Source organism: Sebastes umbrosus, chromosome 7, assembly GCF_015220745.1.
Source record: "Sebastes umbrosus isolate fSebUmb1 chromosome 7, fSebUmb1.pri, whole genome shotgun sequence".
Lineage (NCBI taxonomy): Eukaryota > Metazoa > Chordata > Actinopteri > Perciformes > Sebastidae > Sebastes > Sebastes umbrosus.
In genome coordinates, this window is record NC_051275.1 from 20788579 (window position 1) to 20809484 (window position 20906).

General features: G+C 39.5%; 1 protein-coding gene and 1 long non-coding RNA gene across 2 annotated transcripts in view; both read right to left on the reverse strand.

Annotated features, from left to right (window-relative positions):
- Positions 1–522: 522 nt before the first annotated feature.
- LOC119491622 lies at positions 523–7482 on the reverse strand. Its single transcript, XR_005207630.1, has 2 exons — positions 4487–7482; positions 523–1888 (listed from the first exon to the last, which is right to left on the reverse strand). It is a non-coding gene; the product is annotated as an uncharacterized LOC119491622 (long non-coding RNA).
- A 1383-nt stretch (positions 7483–8865) lies between these two features.
- Positions 8866–20906, reverse strand: part of LOC119491621 — a 33514-nt gene continuing 21473 nt past the window's right edge. Inside the window, exon 4 of the mRNA XM_037775768.1 lies at positions 8866–9776. Coding sequence (XP_037631696.1) covers positions 9558–9776 — 219 coding nt within the window. The 3' untranslated portion in view covers positions 8866–9557. The remainder of the gene's footprint in view (positions 9777–20906) is intronic.

Here is a 20906-nt window from a genome sequence, read left to right on the forward strand (position 1 = left end):
GATATCAAGACCAACTACTCTGAATTCATCATTTCATTCATACACACTAGAAGACCAATTATAGGAACGTATCCCTAATAAAGTGACAATTATTAGCACTAATTAATCACAATGATGTCTCCTACTTCCTTGTAATTAAGTGAATTACGAGGAAGGCCAGTACAATTAGACTCATCTCAGTGTTGAATCCACTGAAATACGACATTGCCTTTCCAATCACTGTTTTGAAATGATCCTTTGACTTTATATGACTGCGGTCGCTATTTGAAGTCATTCACTTGAAAACGGCATCAATTTAATGACCTGAATTAAGAGAGCTGATGATCTGCAGTACATGTCAAGTAGTACATGTACATGTCTAATGCATATAGTCTGCACATAAATTATGAAAATGATTGTGCGCTTGCAAAAGCATAGTAGTATGTGTAAATGTGGAATAAGTAGAACTACATGATTTTGCCATATGTTGGATGTGACAGAGAAACATTCATAAACAAACCTGATGGGACGGACAGACATCTCACATTCTTATTAATTTAATGAAGTTATATTACAGAAGTCATACAGTAGAAAGGTCCACCTTTACAAAACTTGATTTCAAGATAAGGAACTATGATTCATGATTGTAAATGTACAAAGAGAGGAATTCCTCAAATTAAACTTAAAACTTAGATATAGAAAAAAAACATATTATGGAAATATATATAATCAAACTTAAAGCCAAACCCCAACACTTAATAAAACTAAGAATATAATTTGTTTTACTGATGTGCAAATGACTGACGGGTATTTGTGAAGAGGGAGGCAAACTTCACTCCATCAAGAAGGACAGTAATGGGAAAGAGAGAAATCTGCTGGTAGCCATGCATGTTAAGTGAGGTACATGTAATCCTACAATAGTAGCATGTTAACATTTAACATTGAGCTGTAACCACACAGTGCTGCAGATCCACAGACACTGTTTCTGTTTCATATTTGCATACCGATCAATTTCTCATGTCTGCATTTGTTTTATCATCTCTGTCTGAGTGAGTGTATGCATAATATGTATGTGCTTTATAACATGTTTTTGTTTAACAATCTGTAAGATATAACGTCTTTTTCACTTCCAACATGTTAGCTTCAGTTGTCACAGTGAAGCCTCCATATCTTATACCTTATGCTCAGTACAAATACATCATCCTGTTTCATGGTTGTATTATTTTGTTTTCTATTTTGCTTTTAGAGAAGTTTTGCATTAAAGGTTGCATAACAGTTTGAAAGGCTTATCTGTACAACAGTATCTTCCATTCACTCCAACTTATTTTATTGTCTTCTCCAGAAAGTGAAATGTGTATGTGAGCTCCTGTCATATGAATGGTGAAACATCTTCAACTCTACAACTACATTCCCCAAATATCCTCATAACGGAGATCAAAATATCTAAGCAGATATGTAACTCAGTACCACTCTGGTATCGGATATTTGGGGAGGGAAGGAATCTTCAAATTGTTCCTTATCATCAGGGCTGTTGAACGAGAGAGCGATGTAGCCAAAAATAACCGTGAGACATTTGCCATTATAGGCTGTTGTTACTTTTCCTTGTTTATCTTTCTTCTCGTCCAGCAAAGATCCTCATGTCACCACACTGCAGTTTTTACACATCCTCCCCAGGATAGAGTCACTCTTCATGCAAATCCATTCTGATGGATGATGTAGGACATGGTCATCCTGACACACCTGTATCTCCATGTCCTCTTTTTTCTTATAATCCAGTAAAGTGGATCAGAACGAAGTCAGTGCCACAATGTGGTCTCTCAGTTTGTTATGCGGAAGACAGACTGGTCTGGTTGTCACCTCTCCAAACCGTTGTTTCCAGTCCTTTTATGAAGATCGATGTTGTGAATCTCTGCGGAGGCAGAAAAAAGATTCAGTATATTTATTGTAGAGCAAAAGTTAAAACATTAAAAGGGACATTTGCCATCATAGTCAATGATTCAGGTTAACTGTCTGATGAGTTTTCTATTTGACATGGCAAAATATATAAAAACAAATATTAATATATAATTTTTACATCACATGCAACAATGTCTACATATTAGTCAACCCCACTTAGCGTTCTAACCCGCCACACTATTATAGTTTTAGTTAATGATGAGTTATATGAATGTCCAGTGAGAGAAAGGCGGCCCGTTCCACTCTTCCAACTTGTCATATTCGGCAGGTTGGTCAGTGGACACGTCAAACTATGATGCTCTATGTGGCCGTAGTTATGGCGGGAGTGAAGAAGGAAGTCGGGTTACGTATAAAGAGTGATAAAGTCTGCGTAGGGAAGTGGTCGGGTTGATTGGTTGGGTCCAAAAACACAGGACTTTTACCTATAGGAGACCGGTGTTTGTGTCCTGTGTGAGACTAAAAGTCCACATTGACTTATTTTAAGTTACGTTACATTGCGTAACATTACTACGTTGCATACGTAACGTAGCCTACTACGTAACAAACATACTTATTTTAACCCATACCACAATCTTTACCTAAACCTAACCAAGTTGTTTCCTGTGAAAACGTAAGTTTACTTTGAAAAGACTGTCTATGCATGTAAGGAGCGGAAACTGACAATGCAAAACTGCAGGCTGTTCTCATACACCATTCGTAGGTATACCTACGAAAAATAATGCACTGTAATTCGCATATATATCCCATGAGATCAATTGATATATAATCCATGTAATCATGAACCAGTAAGTATAAAGAGCGACAGACGCTGCTCAGGTGGTGGAGGTCGGGATGGATGTAACACCGAACTTTCAACAGTGTTCGTACTTTGTGTGAAACCAGAAGTCAATGTTGATTTGTCACGTAACTTTTGTAGTTATTTTAACCCAAACCACAATATTTTCCTTAACCTAGCTAGATAGTTTTGTCGCTTAAACCTAACCAAGTTGTTTCCTGTGAAGACAGAAGTTTATTTTGAAAAGACTGTATACATGTAACGAGCAGAAATTGACACGTTTCTGGACATTATGGGAGGATACTTTGAAAAGCTAGAGGGGTACGTAGAGCGTCATAGTTTGAAGCGTAGGGCCACTGACCAAGCTGTATTTAACAAGTTAAGAGTGAGAACGTGTTGGAAATGGAGAGAGAGGAAGAAAAGAGGAAGACATGAGATAGATGGAGGAACAGATGAAAGATTGGACGAGTCAGAGTTCTGGTGAGGACAGTGTGAGTGTGTGTACTGAGATGGGATTTAACAATGTGGACTTCACGGTCTGGTGCCTCACATGCATGAAAGGAGGGATATGGGAGATCACAAAGGAGGAGATGGAAGGAAGAGAACAAAGAGTACAACATGACACAAAAGAGAAAGCGACCACAGTGAATGCTAGGCTTTTTAAATAATAAAACCATTAAAATACTAATTGGATATGCTTTATTCTACACCTGATAAGGAACCTAATGATGCAACAGAAAGAAGGCAAAACAACTTGACTACTTTTAACCCAACAAACTGATCCAGGATGAAGCTGTCAGACTAACTCCGATGTATTTGTGTATTCAGGGTCAGACTCTCTGAGTGGAGCAGAGCTCATTTAGCTTGTTATACTGCCATCTTGGGTTCATATCCAGTGTGGAGGATTTTTGTTTTTTACTTATGGCACTTTAAAGAACTGCATGGGAGTATCAACACTAAAATATCTTTATTTAGCAAGAGACCTTATCTTTCACAAGAACCAAAGCACAAAGGTTCACTTCTATTGCATACTTTAAAAGACTTGTTTACTGTTTAAAAAATTCATAATGCAATGTCTCAATTCATACCGCTCAGTTAACACAAATTTCATTCTGCTGATTTATTTATTCACTCTTTTGAAAACAACACAAGTGTATTTTGTTATTTCTCCCACAACATGTAAGAGCGATTGTCTCCTTTGTTTACTTTCAATAAGAGTGTGTCATGTATTTAATGCAAGAACAAAAAAAAAGTCTTCCCGGGGGAGGATGATCTCTTAGATGAGCTTAAACTGATTTTAAGCAGAAAGGCACTCGGTGACTAATGTTTCCTGCAGACTGACTCATCACTCCCAATGAGTGATGTTACAGTAATACTGCTAATGAGCTGTTTTTAGAGGAGAAAAGAAAAGTGAGTGACCATGAAAAACACAGTAGATGTTCTTCCTAAATGTATCCTCATACAACGGTTCGTATGATATCTTAAGAAAAAGTTATTACGCATTTTTCGTGCGTTCTCCTACGAGTGTCCAGCATTATGTGTCAATTTCCACTCGTTACATGCATACAGGCTTTTCAAGATAAGCTGCAACAAAACTACTTAGCTATGTTCAGGAAAAGATTGTGGTTTGGATTAAAGTAACTCCGGAAGTGGCGTAATGAATTACATTGCATTACTTTTCGTAGGTATAGCTACGAACAGAGTATGAGAACAGCCTGTTTTCCTAAAAGTTCCTAAAAGCAAAGGTGTCCTACATCATGTTGCTGCACTTCTCACCTCTGGGTGTCTGGGTGGTTGAGTAGCCGGGGTTACTGGGTTGGTAAGAGGCATCTGGAGTTGTTATCCTTCATGTCCATGTGGCTGCACAGACAGGTATTGTCAGCAGTAAGATGGAGGGAATGAAAGGAACACCTCACTGCCTGGTTGGAGGGTGTTGTAGATCGCCTTGTCCATAATAACAGATGCTCATGTTTGCATGCTTTCTTCTTTTTGGAGTTTGCTGAGTCACCTCCAAAAGTATTGGGGTCACTACATAGAAACACATTGATGGTATCTAATTGGTTGATGCTGTAGGTCCGTGCTTCCCCCGAAACTGGCTGCTGATTGGACAATGAGGGAGTTGGTTGAGGTGGTGAACAGCGGACAAGTGAGCCTTGACCGACCAAAAAAAACACTGTCTGGAGCGTACATTTTGTGAATGTTTTCTTTATGGTTGTGTTCTCGTTTGTTAGATTTAGAAATATAACTAAATAAAATTTAAAGTTTAAACTTCTGGTTTTAATTTGGTAGTTTTAAGCTTTACCCTGTATACTTCAAAAGCCATATTTAGCACTTAATTTGGGCAGAAAAAAGGTGGAAGTTGCCATAGATTATGCTCAGACTCCGTCTTCCCTTGACCGACCAAACAAGGACCACAAACACAATTTTTTTTTAGTGTAAATTTTGTGAATATTTTCTGTATGGTTGTGTTCTCGGTTGTTTGTTGTTCTAGAAATAATAGCTAAATACAATTTTAATTTAAAGTTTAAACTTCTGGTTTTAATTTGGTAGTTTTAAGCTTATCCTGCATACTTCAAAAGTTATATTTCACAATTCATTGGGCAGAAAAAACTCATTTTCATTCTTTACTATTCTTTCTGTCAAACATCATCCTCCTTACACTCTCTCTAACCCATTGTTTCTCCTTTCCACTCGTTTGCTCATTCCCACTCTTACACAATGTCCCTTTCCCTGTCAGTTGTCATAAGTGAATGTACTAATGGCGACAATGAAGATGAGCCCTTTCCTCTCTCTTCCTCCACATCTTCCGATTCCACTTCGCACGTTACTCATTGCCACTCTTTATCTCAGATGACTAATGTTACAAATTCTTTCTCTGTCCGCTCCTTTAGACTTGATCTTCGTCTCTGCATGACGGCTGAACTTAGCTCTATTCTGTCTGTACAATCATCCTCTAATAAAGTCAACCGCAGAGATACGATCTGCTCTGACCGCTCTAATAGCCGCCGAGGAAACATTCCTCTCTCTGGGATATCGAGCGAGGGAGGGGGGGGAAAGGAAAAACCGAAAAGGAAGCTTAAGAGGCGCATTTCAGCTCATTACTCTGCCGAGGACTGACAGGACAATGACCCGGCTGTCACACAGGCTGATATAGAGAGATGCATCTGCAAACACATGCATATGTATAAACACACGTGTAGTGGAAGACACTGGACCACAACTTTACAGTTTTGGTTTAGTCTCTCCGCTTTCATCAGCATCATTTCTCGGTCACAGCAGGCGGATGCTTTTAGCCAAGAACCTAAAAAAAAAACTGCCTACATGGCACCAAACTGCAGACAAAGTTTGCCACGTGCTGATTCTTCTGCTTTCAAGTTTTATTAAGTTTCTTCGCATTACTTTTTGACCTCCTCTGACCTGATCTTCCTCATTCTGTATCTCCAAGTCCTCTTCTCCCACCCTTGGCTCTTCCCTACCAGCTTTATGAGATTTCATTTCCTCCCTAACAATCTCAGAGTGATTTGAAGAAAGCTGAAAGCGAATATCCTTTTTAATGATGCATTTATCCTCATAATGGGCTAGAGTAACCCTGACAGAAAGAGATGCCCCCGCGTGGCCTTCCTCGCTTGTTAAATTTTAAAAAATCACTGCTCAATCACAGCTGAGCCCTGCTCCTTTCTAAATGGAGTTTGTTTGCTCTGGGCTTTTTAAGGATGCTACGGTTTCTTCAAATGCAAGATATGCGTGTCAGATGAACTGGAGTTTTTAAATTAGCTATCAGTGTAGATGCTTGTGGACACTAAGAGGAAGTATCAACTATGGGAAATGGAAAAAGGAGCTTTAGTCATGGCATGAGATCGTCGTCACTTTCTTTATTTCCATGTTCTACATCAGGATGCTGACTTTTGGGGCAACTCTGGTCCTGGGACGTACAGTTTTAGCCTCAGTCTTTCAGCATGATATCGTAGCCATCAAGTGTCAGGCTATTAAATAGGCGTTATCAGTCGCTATAAGCCCCATAGATGTGGGTCAATAGGGCCTACTACACCCAATATTACGTTTTGTCATATATTTACATGGTAGATCACTGAGAGAAGGTATATAAGGACACAATAGCGACCTCTAGTGACCATAGTCATTATGACAGGAGCAGGATCGGAAGTCAGGCGCTGTAGTAAAGACAGCGTGAAAATCAGGGGTGACAGATGGGACACAAAAAACAGGGTTTTCACCCAGGAGAACGGGGATTTGCATCCCATGTGAAACCAACCAGGTGTAGTTGTCTTTTTGTTCACAGCATTAAATTACGCTTTCACTTTTGAAACGTAGTTATTTTAGGGCAAAAACAAAATGTTTTTCCTTAAACACACAGCTTTTAAGTTTTGCTTTTCACTTATAACGTAGTAGGTGTAGTAAGCCCCTAATGACCCACATCTATGGTGCTTATAGTGACTGATAATGCCTATTTAATGGCCTGATAACAGTCGAATCGGGTGCTATATAAAACCCATCTACAGGCTTCTCTTTTTAAAATGAGCTCCACAAGTTGGCTAGGTACAGCTGAGGTCTGTGGGTGACAGTTTCAACCTTTCAACCTGCAAAATCAACAGCTGTCAGCTAGAAATGAGATGCCTGCTTTTGTCTACCTTTATCTTAAAGGGACTATTTGTAACTTTCAGAAATGCTTGTTAACAGCGACACCTGTGGCTGTTAAGTCAACGAAAGTCAGCGTCGGGGTCGCGCTTGCTCGCTCTACATAGACATGAACGAGCATCGCTCAAAACAGTGAGGCGACACACGTCAGCTAAAACCACAATATCACTCTATATTTCACTTGCTTGGCAGTAATGTTAGCTGACCAGACGAAGGTCTCTCCGTGAACATGATTTAGATCTGATCCTGGTGTTGGCTTTTCCTGCTTCAGCACAGGCTGAAGCAGTGGGGCTGAAGCAAGAAGAGAAACGTCATCGCCTCCGACTGCAGCCGGAGAGAACAGGGAGACACCAGCACCCAGTCGGAGACGACAACGTTACTCGCTGCAGAGCCCCGTCACTTCACAAGACACGGGAAACCTCTGTTGGTGTGGAGGAGCTGCAGTATTTATTTCTGCACAAACGTCCACTATACATTCACTAGATATTCTCAGAGCTACGAAGTCTTCTGCAGTGTGTAGTGTGCGCGCATCCACGTGAGGTGGAGCGAGAACGCGCGCGTTGTGTGAGTGAAGACAAGCAGGCAGAGGAGCGGTCTGAACAGCGTAGCCACACGCAAGCGAGCGCGCATATGCGAGCATGGGACACCGACCCGGTAAATTTATACCTGTAAAAAGTTACAAACAGTCCCTTTAAATCAAGGACCCGTTTTAAAGCAAATCAGTAAGAATTTCCAGTGGTAAATCTACCATTGTTATCATTGACTGCTGTGCGATAACAGAAAGCTTGACAGTCATAGTAGCAACAGTAAGTAAGGGGGGCAGGGCTTAGTGAACGTATTCAGAATTAGTCAACTAAATATACTGGGTGCTGGAAATGTAAGAATAAAAACAATAGAAGAGAAAAAAAGAGCATTGACAATACAGGCTGGAGTTCAGTGCTTTGGTCGAGCATCATCAGGATGTTATAGGGCTCAAAACGCTGGCCTCTCTGACTACTAAATCCCACTATCACTCACTCTAAATTTCAATTACAAGCTTCAAAAGTGGATTTCTCTCTGGCTTCTGATCCCACTAAGAGATCAAGCTATGATCTTCTGGTCTAATCCCTCTGACTCTGCTGAGCCTGTGGTGTAACCAGGACTGAATGTGTTTACATAATGCCCGCTTGGCTTGCATAACCAGCTGACCATTGCCAAGTATAGTACTATTATGTGAAGGCCACCGCTTATTTTAAGTCTGGAATCCAAAATGAATAAATTTGATGTTTTCCTTGTGGGCACCGATGCTCATTAAAAAATTATAATGTGTGTTCACATGGAGGCTAAAATAAACATCCCTGTGTGACCCATTTAGAGTCTCAACGCATAAAGGGCAAACCTGAGGACAAGTTTATCTGATGGTAGTTTCCCTGGTCTTGTTGTTTAAGGAACTGTTGACTTTGTCAGTGATTAAAGCACACATGTTGTCATGCGTTTTTATGTATTTGATTGTTGTTTTTTTCCAGGTTATATACCCGGTTGACAAGGAAAAATGGCTGAATTAGGAAACCTTTAATGTAATATTAGTGAAAAGTTAATGAGACAGTAATACTTTCAGACTATGGTGATTGAAAGGTTGCTGGTTGTTGGCGAACAGAGAAAATCTGAGTTGGTTAAATGAATGAACGAAGCTCTCCTTAAGCAGCCGTCTACTGTAACTCAAATTGCTATTCTGTAGATCTGCCGGCTTGATTTGGTTTATGTGCTTTCTTGCAAAATATGAAATAAAGTAATAGTATATATGCATGGCATCTGTCCGTGTGTGGTCTTGTTTGGTCGATATCCAGTATTTTAAGTTAAATCTGCTGCAGTAGCTATTTTAGAAATCCCTTATTGTGACTGTTATTTTGGTTCAACCAAAGGCTTTTCTTAACATTGTTTCACTATAAAAGTGAACAGAAAAAATCTGATGACTGCTTTAAATAAATAAATAGTTTTGTGTTTCCCATTTTAACTGTATTTTAATATTTTACTCTCTTCTATTTAAAAAAAATAAAATAATCCCATGCAAATTCCCTTTTAAAACTCTTCAAAAATCTAATCTAAAAGTAAGGCTATATTACATCATTTCTGAAGAAAAATATATATTTTCAGGATATACAAGATTTCCCATCATCCGAGAGCAGCAGTATTTGTGCTCCATTCTTCCATCTTGTCAGAAGGCACAGGCGCAAACCACAGCCACCACCACGATGTTGCCAATGGTAGCCAGCACGGCGATCCACAGCCAAATGGTGTCACTGTTCACTTTCCCATCATCCTCTGTTTCTGAGGGTCGAGAGCAGGCGGTGTTGAGGTTGGAGGTGGACGTCTGCAGGGACGTGTTGCCATTGTACGGAGAATCCATGAAGGCCCCGCTCACAGCCGGGAAATGCTGTCAGGAGAGACAAAGAGAGAGACAGGGAGAAGGGAAGGATGAGACGTTGTGAAGATTCAACTCATCCATCATTTTTGTTAGATTAGTCTGAAAGGTGAAGTTGTTAAAATATAGTGTAGTGTTATTTTGATAAGGATGAAACAAATATTAACCATTAGAACTGCTATAAACAGGCAGATGTAAACTTTACCATGAATGAAACATGACAACGGCTGCAATTTGGTTTAACCAAATTGTTTTAGAAAATCATATTTTGCTAATATTTACTGAGCTAAACTATCATTTTGTTATTTAATTTCTTCAGTTAATTTTCATTGTGTTTAGATTTCCACTGATCCAAAACACAAGAAAGAATATGACTAATAAATAGCAAAAAAATTTAATATTATTCTAAAGCATTTAAAACACACCCTGTGTAGGATTTGGTGACATCTCGTGGTGTGGTTGCAGAATGCAAATCAACTGAGTACCCCTTCGCTCACTCCCCCCTTTCCAAGACTGCGGTAACGTAACACTACACTACAATAACACTACTTTAGGAGCAGACGGCAGCTGGCGGTACCACGGTTTTGCACTCTGCGGCTCACGTTACTGCAGTTTCACAAGCTTGTCAGAGAATTACGGTGGCCTTCAAATAACGTAAAAATGTGAAAGGCTCTCTAGAGCCAGTGTTTGGTTCGTCCATTCTGGGCTCATTCTAAACTATCACACAACAATTCTTAGTTTCAGGTGATAATACACTAATGAAAACATAGTTATGAATATTATATTCCATTTCTTCTAATAGATCCCCCAAAATGTTACACACCGTTCCTTTAAACTCATTTCAAAATGTTTTTGGTGCAGAGGGTAGCATGATATAACATGTCTTCAGTATAGATAATTGATCAGATTGAATCATGAGTTCAGATCTGATTTCTTCCCCTTGCTGAACACAGTGACATTTCAATTCTTAAGATATTCTTCGTCTCAAAAAGCCTAAAAATGAGACGCATTCAGCCTTAAATGAATCTAACAATGACGAAGACAGCATGGCTGAACAATAACATGTTCTGTTCAGGAGGTCAACCCCACAGCTGTGCCTGGTCTGAGGACAGCTGTACTGTACAGTGGAGAGGAATCAGCATCTCAGAGGGATTAATTCTCAAACGGATTAACAAAATCTGACACATGCTTCACATATAGAGACAGAGACACACACTCAGAGGATGGAAGACAAACAAGCGAGGCAGATAATGAATCCCAATTTTATCTCCGCTGAATGCGTTCGTCTCTGAGGGACTTCCATCCTTTTCTCTCTCACAGACGTATCATACGCACAGACAATACCACCTACCTCTAATGTTAGTTGCTTGTGTTGCTGCTATGTCTTTATTCTGGAGGTGTGACACCTGCGTCACAGACGTGCAGTTGATAAACTCAGGTGTGAACTTAATCTACTGTAGCTTTTCACACAAGCTGCAAAAAAAGCCAAGCACACGGGATGTTTCATCCTCTTATGTAGACCGAACAGTCTGATACAAACAGACAGCTCAGTGGGCGTTAATAATTCAAGTTCTCACGCTGACAGCTGAAAGGTTCAAGTGTGTTTGACCCCTTTAACTTGTGGGTGTTTTAGCATGCAAAAGCACAGTTCTGCTGAACAGCATCACCTCTACTGCAACTGTGGAAGTAAAGTTGGAAACATCCTGTTATAACCTGGTGTGCCAGAGCGTTCTCATTCACAAGTAAACTCTCCAAGAAAGGGCGCCGGGCATGTAGGGATATATTTTAAAGAGCGAAAAGAGACGCACAGGGTGGGTGGGACGGGAGGTGGATGGGTCCAACAAACACAAGGCTTTCATCCAGGAGACCGCAGTTCGTGTCCCGTGTGTTAAGTTCCACTTTCACTTTACGATCAGCTGTTCGTTCATGTCCTGTGTTCACGATCTTCAGTTTCATTTTCACTTTAGAAATGTAGAAGTTTTAAGCCCAACCAGTGGTTTTGATGTCAAAACATGACGCCAAGGGGCGTGACAGTATGTGATGAGTTGGGATGAGAGCGTGTTGGATGTGCAGAAAGTTTTACAATTATCATTTGTTTGATAATTAAAATGTTTCATATGGGGAAATAGGATGCAAATAAACACGACTCTATCATTTAAAAAACTATAAATATTTAAAGGCTCAGTTCCCACAAATCACATTTTCTCACTTATAGTAGTATAGAGATAGTTTTGATCTCATCTCATTATTGAGCAACATCCATATATCTTGTGTGAATATTTAAAATCTGGTAAAAAAAAAAATATATATATATATATATTTACATATTATTTATAGTAAGGGATTACTCTTAAAGACCATTACAAAACACCTGGAAAGCAAACATGAATAGAAAGAGAGGGTACAAAATGTATTAAAGAATAGGAACATTCATTAAAAGGGACCTATTATGCTTTTGACCTTTTTAGTGCGTTATAGTTTTTTTTGCATGTAAAAGGTCTGTAAAGTTACAAAGCCCAAAGTCCACGCCAAAGGGAGTTCCTCTCCCACACAGAAACACTGCTCCAAACAAAGTTAGAGTGGAGCTGGAGTGGAGTCCTAAGTGTTTAGTTCGGTGGACCAATCACAACAGTGGGCCAGCTGACCAATCAGAGCAGACTGGACTTTACGAGAGGGGGGGATCGAACAGAGCGTTTCAGACAGAGGGTGAAACGAGGTGCTGCAGCACAGCCGGTATGAGAAAAGTAAAGCGTTTTTTGAACATTAAAGCATGTAAACATGTTCTGGTCAAAACCCAACATACAAATATGAACCGGAAAATAAGCATAATAGGTCCTCTTTAAATGTGCAGCGTGTGCAGACTGCAACCAAATGAAGCTTCTCCTGTGTGCCAAACGTGTAGGGGAACTGTCCGTTCTAGGCTGGACTGTAGAAACATGGCGGCCGGCTCCATGAAGAAGATCTGCTCCCTATGTAGATATAAACGGCTCATTCTAAGGTAATGAAAACACAATTCTTATTTTCAGTCGATTATACACTAAAGGAAATATAGTGTGTGTTACAAATGTTACATGCTGTTCCTGTAAGCCGATGAACTGACTCTGCGTCAGTGTGTTTGCAGCTGAGGTCAAACCCCTGTGATTGTAAATAGATTTGTTTTTTTCTTCCAGTGTGGCTCTGGGATGCTTCAAGCATCAGATTCAGTTTGACCCCAAATGCTTCTCAGGCGTTCTCATCCAATCTATCTCTTCACCAAAACTGCAGATGTGACTTCAGGGCTAATTCTCACGGAGGAAACGCTTCATGCTGAGGGTAGCAAAAAGACAAATCAGTTTCACTTTTGTCATCACTGAATATTACAAGGGAAACCCATCATCACACATCCAGTGCGAAAGCTCAGTTAGTGCTTATTGTTGTCACAGCGGGATGGGGGTATTTTAATACTTTCCTACAGACCTATTTTTGAATGAGGGGTCAGCAAGGCATCACTGGGGGCATGACATGAGGTCACCTGACACCACTTGACCGCTGATGCATGGTTCAAATGGCTAAATAGGCTTCTTCAATCTGTCTTTGCAGCAGCTGAGGTGCACATGATTTAATGTAGAGATTATGGACAAGTTAGAGACACACTGAAGCTTTTCCAGATGTCGCAACAAAACCAACTCATATTCTACATATGCAGCAAGGAGACATAAAGACACTCCTCAAACAGTTCCAGTAAGTCACAAACAACATAAGTACCATTGCAACTTGAAGGAAAATAGACTGGGATCAAAAAGGATGAGATGAAAAGCCCAGTGAGTGATTTCAACATTTAATACTGGTACAAAACATTAACTTTCTTGGGGAAATATATATAAATGTATAATAAGTATGGATTCCAGACTTTACGTATATATTAAATCCCAAATGATTTTTCTATATGCATCGTGCACAGCTGTCTCATCTCATCCCGTAAAATACACAACCATCGTTTGTGTGTGTGCGTGTTCATTCCTTTGCAGAGGTGAAAAAAAAAGTCTAAAATGTTGCAAGTGTTAATACATGGCAGCATAATTCATACGAAAACTTTAAGAGCTCTCACATCCGCCACTTAATATGTATATTTAATTAACTGCCTCCTAGGGTTTTCCTTGAGTGAAGGAAAGGGACGGGGGTGAATGTTGCGGTTCTCGTGCTGGTTTTGGAAGAACTTAAAGCATGTAAACATGCAACTGACTACACAATCATATAGACACAATGGCAACCTGGGGACAAAACATATTCTAGGCAAAGGGAGCACTGAACTTGTTCCCCTCCTCATTAAAAAAAGAAAGCCTCTACCTAGAAGCAGTGTCTCATCCTGTGACTAAAACAGGACAGAAAGGTCATCAACAAAAACAGCAGTGAGCAAGAGTTATTACACCACATGCCTGGAAGACAAACTACCCAAAGATATAATGAGTTTGTTTTTAGAACTGCATGGTCAAAAGTCAAAAAGCTAAATACCTACTGCATGCTGCAACTCTGCATGGTCAACTGGAGGTGGCAATTTTAGGGAGTTCTTGCTTAGGGACATGCTGTAACCTCACCTTTCCATTTACTTTGCACACGTTTTTCAACTTTAAATCTGCACAATCTTTAAAAACTGATTGTCTAATGTCACAACATTACTGAGCAGGAGGATTTAAAAGCTGAAGTAAAAAGTGGACTTCTTCTGAATGTGAGGTTTTTGGTAGAACAAGGGAAACAAATGTTATTACTGCAACTGCAATTTATGCCGATCTGAATTTACTGGTCAGAGCAGAGCGTATCAGTATGGTAATCTTGCAGATTGCACTGCATATTGGAGGTGTTACAGTATTTACCCATCAGATATTGTTTTTCTTTCTTTATAATATATGTTCACATTATATGTATAATTTTTGTAATATGGATTGTTGTATTTTTATTATGTTGGTCTATTCTGTACACACAAAATCTATTGCACATCTGTCCATCCTGGGAGAGGGATCTCTCCTGAGTTGCTCTACCTGAGCTTTCTTCCATTTCTTTACAACTTGCTATACAACTAATATTGAGTTGACAGACTTTCTGTTTTTGCCTCATTGTTCATCCCGAATCTTTGATCTTGAAACAAACGGCAGGAAAATGTTTGCTTTATGCACAGCACGAGACATGGGATTCTCATCTGAAGAAGCTATTTATTATATTATTTCAGAATTTGAGAGAATAAATGTAAAGTAAAACAAATAACTGAAGTCGAAGGTTTCGGTTTTCTCCTATAAACTGCTGCAAGCACGTATTTGATGAACTTAATAGCCACTGTAACAATCAGCAAAGGTTAACATCTTCTGTATACTATAACAGGAATGTATTTTGTACTGCAAACAAAACATTTGTTATTGATGACGCTGTGGAACTATGGTGAGGATGCTATCTGTCTGGATGTGGACGGAGCAGAGACACACCGCAATCACTCTCCTGAAGAGACAAGAGGTCAGAAAATTGTAGCATTGTGAGCAATTTTAAAGACTACAGTGTTTGGTAATGCTAAATAAGAGGTGACTTCATTCTTTTATAAATCTGCTGTTGCTCACAACACCCACTACGGTCTTATTGCTATCCACTTTGTGTTAACCTAAGCGATAAACTGTAATCTATGTTTCAAACATAGTCCAGATGTTTCTGTAAAATCCAGCCAGTTGTATCGGCTTTTCACATAGTTTTCTTAAGCTTAACAGTCCAGGGTAGTTTTAATGACTTGTAAGAAGGACTCAGTCAGACTCATAATATAGAACAAGCAGCTGCAAGAAATTAATTAGGGACTACAGTGAGATGCTACACACGCTTCTGAATTTAGTGTCTACACCATGCATGTAGATACTATAGAATATCAAATGAGTGGTGGGAACAGGAACGCTCCCAGAGATACAGACACACACACACACACACACACACACACACACACACACACACACACACACACACACACTTATAGTCACTGCACTAAGTACTAGAAAAGCGACAATCTGTTCATTCAGAGTTAAGTTACAGTTATATAAGGAGCTGACCTCTCTATGACCGCTTCACAGTTTCACTGCATCTACTGTTTGTTACATATACTGTATTTTTGTCTGTATTTGACTGACGTGATCATTTTAGAACAATTCTGCAAAGACACAGACACCAACAAAAGTGTGTGCATCATTAAATACAAAATGTATAACTGTTTAAATGACATTTCATTTGTTTTACACTGCAATAGTCACCTGTAATATATCATCTAAATATATTTAAAACCATATACTGTACATAGACATGCATGGAAAATCAAGATGCAAAATAAAATAAAAACATGAAATAAGGTGACTCCTCACATAATGAGCGAATACTATTTCCACGACATAACAGGCAGTGTTACTGAAAACTGACACCTGCTGCAATAGTAGTAGCCCACATACAACCAGTCAGTTCAGGACCCACATACTGAAACAGTGATTTTATAAAGTCAGTAAGACCCAATCAGTCAACAAGCCAAGAAGCAGCATAAACAAAGTAGCCTAAATATAAACTGTGATTACAAAAGAAAACCTTTTTTTACCCCCATATTAAGACTGATGTTGGTGCAGAAACTACAGATCTTTTTCCCGATGTTCATCATGAAACAATCTCAAGCATCACATTAAACATTACAGATGTAAGAGCTAGACTGCTGGTTTCACATCAACTCTTCAAGCTCATACAAGACTGCACCTTATGCACATCCTGATGAATTATAGATTCTCAGTAGGCAGAAAGAAAGTTTATCCACTGCAGGTAGTTTCGACCGCATGTAGTGTGTGAACAACAGCTGAAATAGGTACTTAAAATGTCAGAATTAGTCTTGCATCTGGAGCAGCAAGGTATCATTTGCAACTAGAGCTGCAACGAATAATCGATTAGTTGTCAAAAATTAAATTAATGGCCAACTATTTTGATTATCGATTTGAGTATTTTTTTTCTTAAATGTGAATATTTTCTGGTTTCTTTACTCCTCTATGACAGTAAACTGAATATCTTTGAGTTGTGGACATAACAAGACATTTGAGGACGTCATCTTGGGCTTTGGGAAACACTGATCAACATTTTTCACCATTATCTGACATTTTATAGACCAAATAATGAATGGGTTTATCGAGAATATAAATTGATAGTTGCAGCCATTTTTGCAACACCAAACACAAACAGTATTCAAGTAATTCAAAGTTGAAAAATATGGAAGTCATTCCACCATTTAAGCAGAGTTAATTACTTCTAAAACATCCCCATAAATGCAGCTAAAAAAAGTAATCAAGTTTTTTTTTTTTTTTTTTTAAATCATCATTGTAGGTTTTCTGCTACTTCTTCTTGTTAGAATATAAGTCAAGTCAAGTTTATTTGTTTAGCGCGTTTCAGAACAACTGGAGTTGACCAAAGTGCTGTAAAAGTTAAAGTGAACAGCAAGTAAAATATAATATAATAAAAGCAATAAATGGTTGAAAAGGAAAAATACAAGGTAATATTATAATATGTGCACGAATCTAAAACAGAAAACAGAATAAAACTTGTAAGAGCAATTTATAAAAATAAAAGATTACAAAATACTAAAAAGTATTAAAAACCAAAAAGAGCAACCAAAGGCCATTGATAATAATATGTCTTGAGGTTATAGAGACAAACAGAAAAGAGAGATGCTTGCATAGTTTGTGTTAGGTTAGAAGAGATGGGAGAAAGCATGGTAAAAAAAAACTATTAAGAAGACACAAACATGGAGCAATAAAAGAAAAATGGAGCGAGAAAGAGAGTTGTACCTACTGCCGGCTGTATGAGAAGAGAAAGATCAGTGGTGGTGTTCCTGTCTGTCCTGTCCTACTCTGACTGAGGCTGAGTGCATCTAAAAGGGAGGGAGGAAGCAGCGCTTCATGAGAACGAGAGACTCAACTCCACGTGGGAGAGAGAGGGAGAGACAGTGGGAGTGTACAATAAATGAAATAAATAAATAAATGTACACAGAGAGAGAGAGAGAGAGAGAGAGAGAGAGAGAGAGAGAGATATCCCTCCCAGAGAAAAGTGACAGAGTTGAGCGCACACATTGAGAGCATGAGACAGATTTAAATATTCCTGCTGTGAGTGTGTGTGTGTGAGATACAGACAGAGAGACAGATCACATCATGGACACGTGTAGGTGTATAAAAAAAAAGTGTATTGTGTGCATGTGTGAGGGACAGAGGAGAGTTTTCCAGGAGACGCTTTCATCTGTGAAACAGCTGAGCTGAGCGTTTGTAGCCTCACACAGCCAGACTACAGCTCACTAGCTGCGCTCTCATCGTTGATTTCAACCTGGTCAGACATGCACTGACCAAACAGCTAATGTTTAGATGATGATTCTGTTTAGAAACAGTCAAAAATAGGTGTTGCAAAAAAAGTGAACATAGTCATTGTGACATCACTCATTGGTTTGTGGATTGCCATTTTAAAGCCTCGAGTTTTTTGGCCGTCGCCATCTAGTTTTTTTTTTACAACCAGAGGTGACACGAGAGGGTGGAGCTAAGTACAATCGAACACTGAATAAGACATTTTTAGGTGACCAAAATAACTTTCATGAACTGAAAACACACTGTGAAAGGGCTAAAGTTCTAAGACAAAACAAGGACAACTCCCAGACCGGACAACGCCTTGATAGCGACCTGTCAATGACTAGGTAGTCACACCCTATAGCATACCCTGCTTTATGGTCTATTTGACTCTAAATGGGACCATAATTTACTAAATGAACGTGATGCTGTATTGAAGAAGACTTGAAACTAGCGATTGAGACCATAAACTCATGTTTGCAATGTTTACTGAGGTAATAAATCAAGTGAGAAGTAGGGTCATTTTCTCATAGACTTCTATACAATTAGACTTCTTTTTGCAACCAGAGGAGTTGCCCCCTGCTGGCTGTTAGAAAGAGCGCAGGTTTAAGGCACTTCTACATTGGCTTCACTTTTCAGACCCACTGGCTATAACAAACACACCTCTGATTTAATTAAAAAACCTGTATCAGAATAGCAAGCATGTCTTTTCCAAATTAATAGTGTAAAAAGATCAATAACTGCCCATTAATTGAAGCTTTTGTCCCGTTGGGTTGTAAAAAGGGTTCAAGTTGATGTCTTGAAAACTCTCTTGTACAGTCATGTACTTTTCTCAAACTTCTTAACGGGAGACTATACAATGGCAAACAGTTGGAACGACGGGGTGACTGGGTATATAATGTGACAGAAAAAATAATCAGATTTGAACCAACAGCATTGTGAGCACATGGCGGTCGACTCAGCCTGCTGAGTCACCAGGATGATCAGCTTTACATCTGGGACTGTGTGGACAGGCACGACACAGCAAGTAACTCAATCAAAAATGAGGCTTGCTGTGTGTACTTTACACGCATGCATACACATACATATGGCATGCACCTGCGTATCTGCGTGTACGTTGGGACAGCATGTGTGCACAAATATTAATAGCATTCATCTGTATGCATGGGTGAATGCATATGCACAGGTTAGAGAACATCCGTCTTTCTGCTTGTGTGCATCACATTCTGTGTGTGAATCAACGCAGAAATCATCTGTCTTAACATGTAATTTGTGTCATAGTCAGGTTTCACTATTTTCTGTTGAAACAAAAACAAAAAAAGATAATTAAATCAAATATTCTCACCTTTTTGTTTCAGAAACTAATGTTTTGGAACAAGACAGAATACAGCAGTGTTACAGTTGAGTGTTGTGTTTTGGTTAAAAAACATCAGTGACTCCGCCACATGCTTGTCCTATCTCCATGACATAATCAACCCTGTCTCAATCTCAGCGCATCAAGTACTGCAGCTTGGTCAGTGCCGCTCGGTGTCTGATACTGACCATTTAGCGTCCGTATGGGATACACTGGGCTTTCAACTGACTCCAATATAAACATATTGTCATTATTAGAGGACCAAAGCAACGGACGTAGTTTAGGTAAGGGATCATGTACAGTGAAATAAACCCCTACAGGGAGTCTTGCATCACCCTGAAGGGGTTTATTTCACAACAATGACCCACTAGCTGTACACTATCCTGCTTATTACACGGCTACTAACTTAAGAAATAAAAAATTTGACACAAAAACGGTTCGCCAGAGTCCGACATCAGAACTGCGTCCATATCAACGGTCTGTTACACATAGCAACGGTCTGCTATAAAGAAATAACAAACCGTAGAACATCGTGATTGACCAATCAGAATCGAGTATTCAACAAAGCCGTGTAATAAATAGCGAGAAAGTCCACATAGGGCAGAAAGGAGTGGAGGATGGATGGGTCAAACAAATACAGGACTTTCACACAGGAGATCGCTGTCCGTGTCCCGTGTGATATGAGTCAGCGTTGAGTTACTTTACCTTACATACATCTTTTCCTAAGCCTAACCAAGTGGTTTTGTTGCAAAAGTAAACCTAAAAACAAAGTAAATCTAGGTTGGAAGTTTATTTTGAAGAGACTGTTTGCATGTAGTGAGCTGAAACTTGATATGCCGTCCCTGAGCTAGAGGGGTACCTAGAGTGTCATAGTTTGAAGTGTTGGACCACTGATCAAGCACCGGTATTCGAGGAGTTGGGATGTTCGACACATTACCCAAACATTTACCCACTTCTGTTGAGTACTATCTACTACTGTACTACTATCTGTTAACACTATCCTCCCTCTATATCTCTACAAACTCGTATGTCCTCCTTCTCTCTGATCACATTTGTTACCCCCTTTAAAATTATTCCATTCTCTTGCACTCTTTCCTCCCCTCTGCTAACTGATTCTCCCACCCTTCCAACCCTAGTACATCATCCCAATCCCGGGAGGGATTAGACACAGACAGGACATTCTGCTATAGCGTGCTGTGCTGCAGGGCTCGTGGGATTAGAGACGTACATATAGAGCTTCAATCCTCCAAATCTCTGAAGAGGAGAACATTTTTACTGCATGACGTATCAAGTGCACATCATAACTTTTGTGTATAATAAGTGGGCATATGAGTCTGCTTCCCATCTGTGAGTGTGTGTCCTGTGGGGGCTAAGCTGGAAGAGGCATGTGTGTGTAGTCTTTGTCTGTATATGTGTGTATGTCTGTGTGTG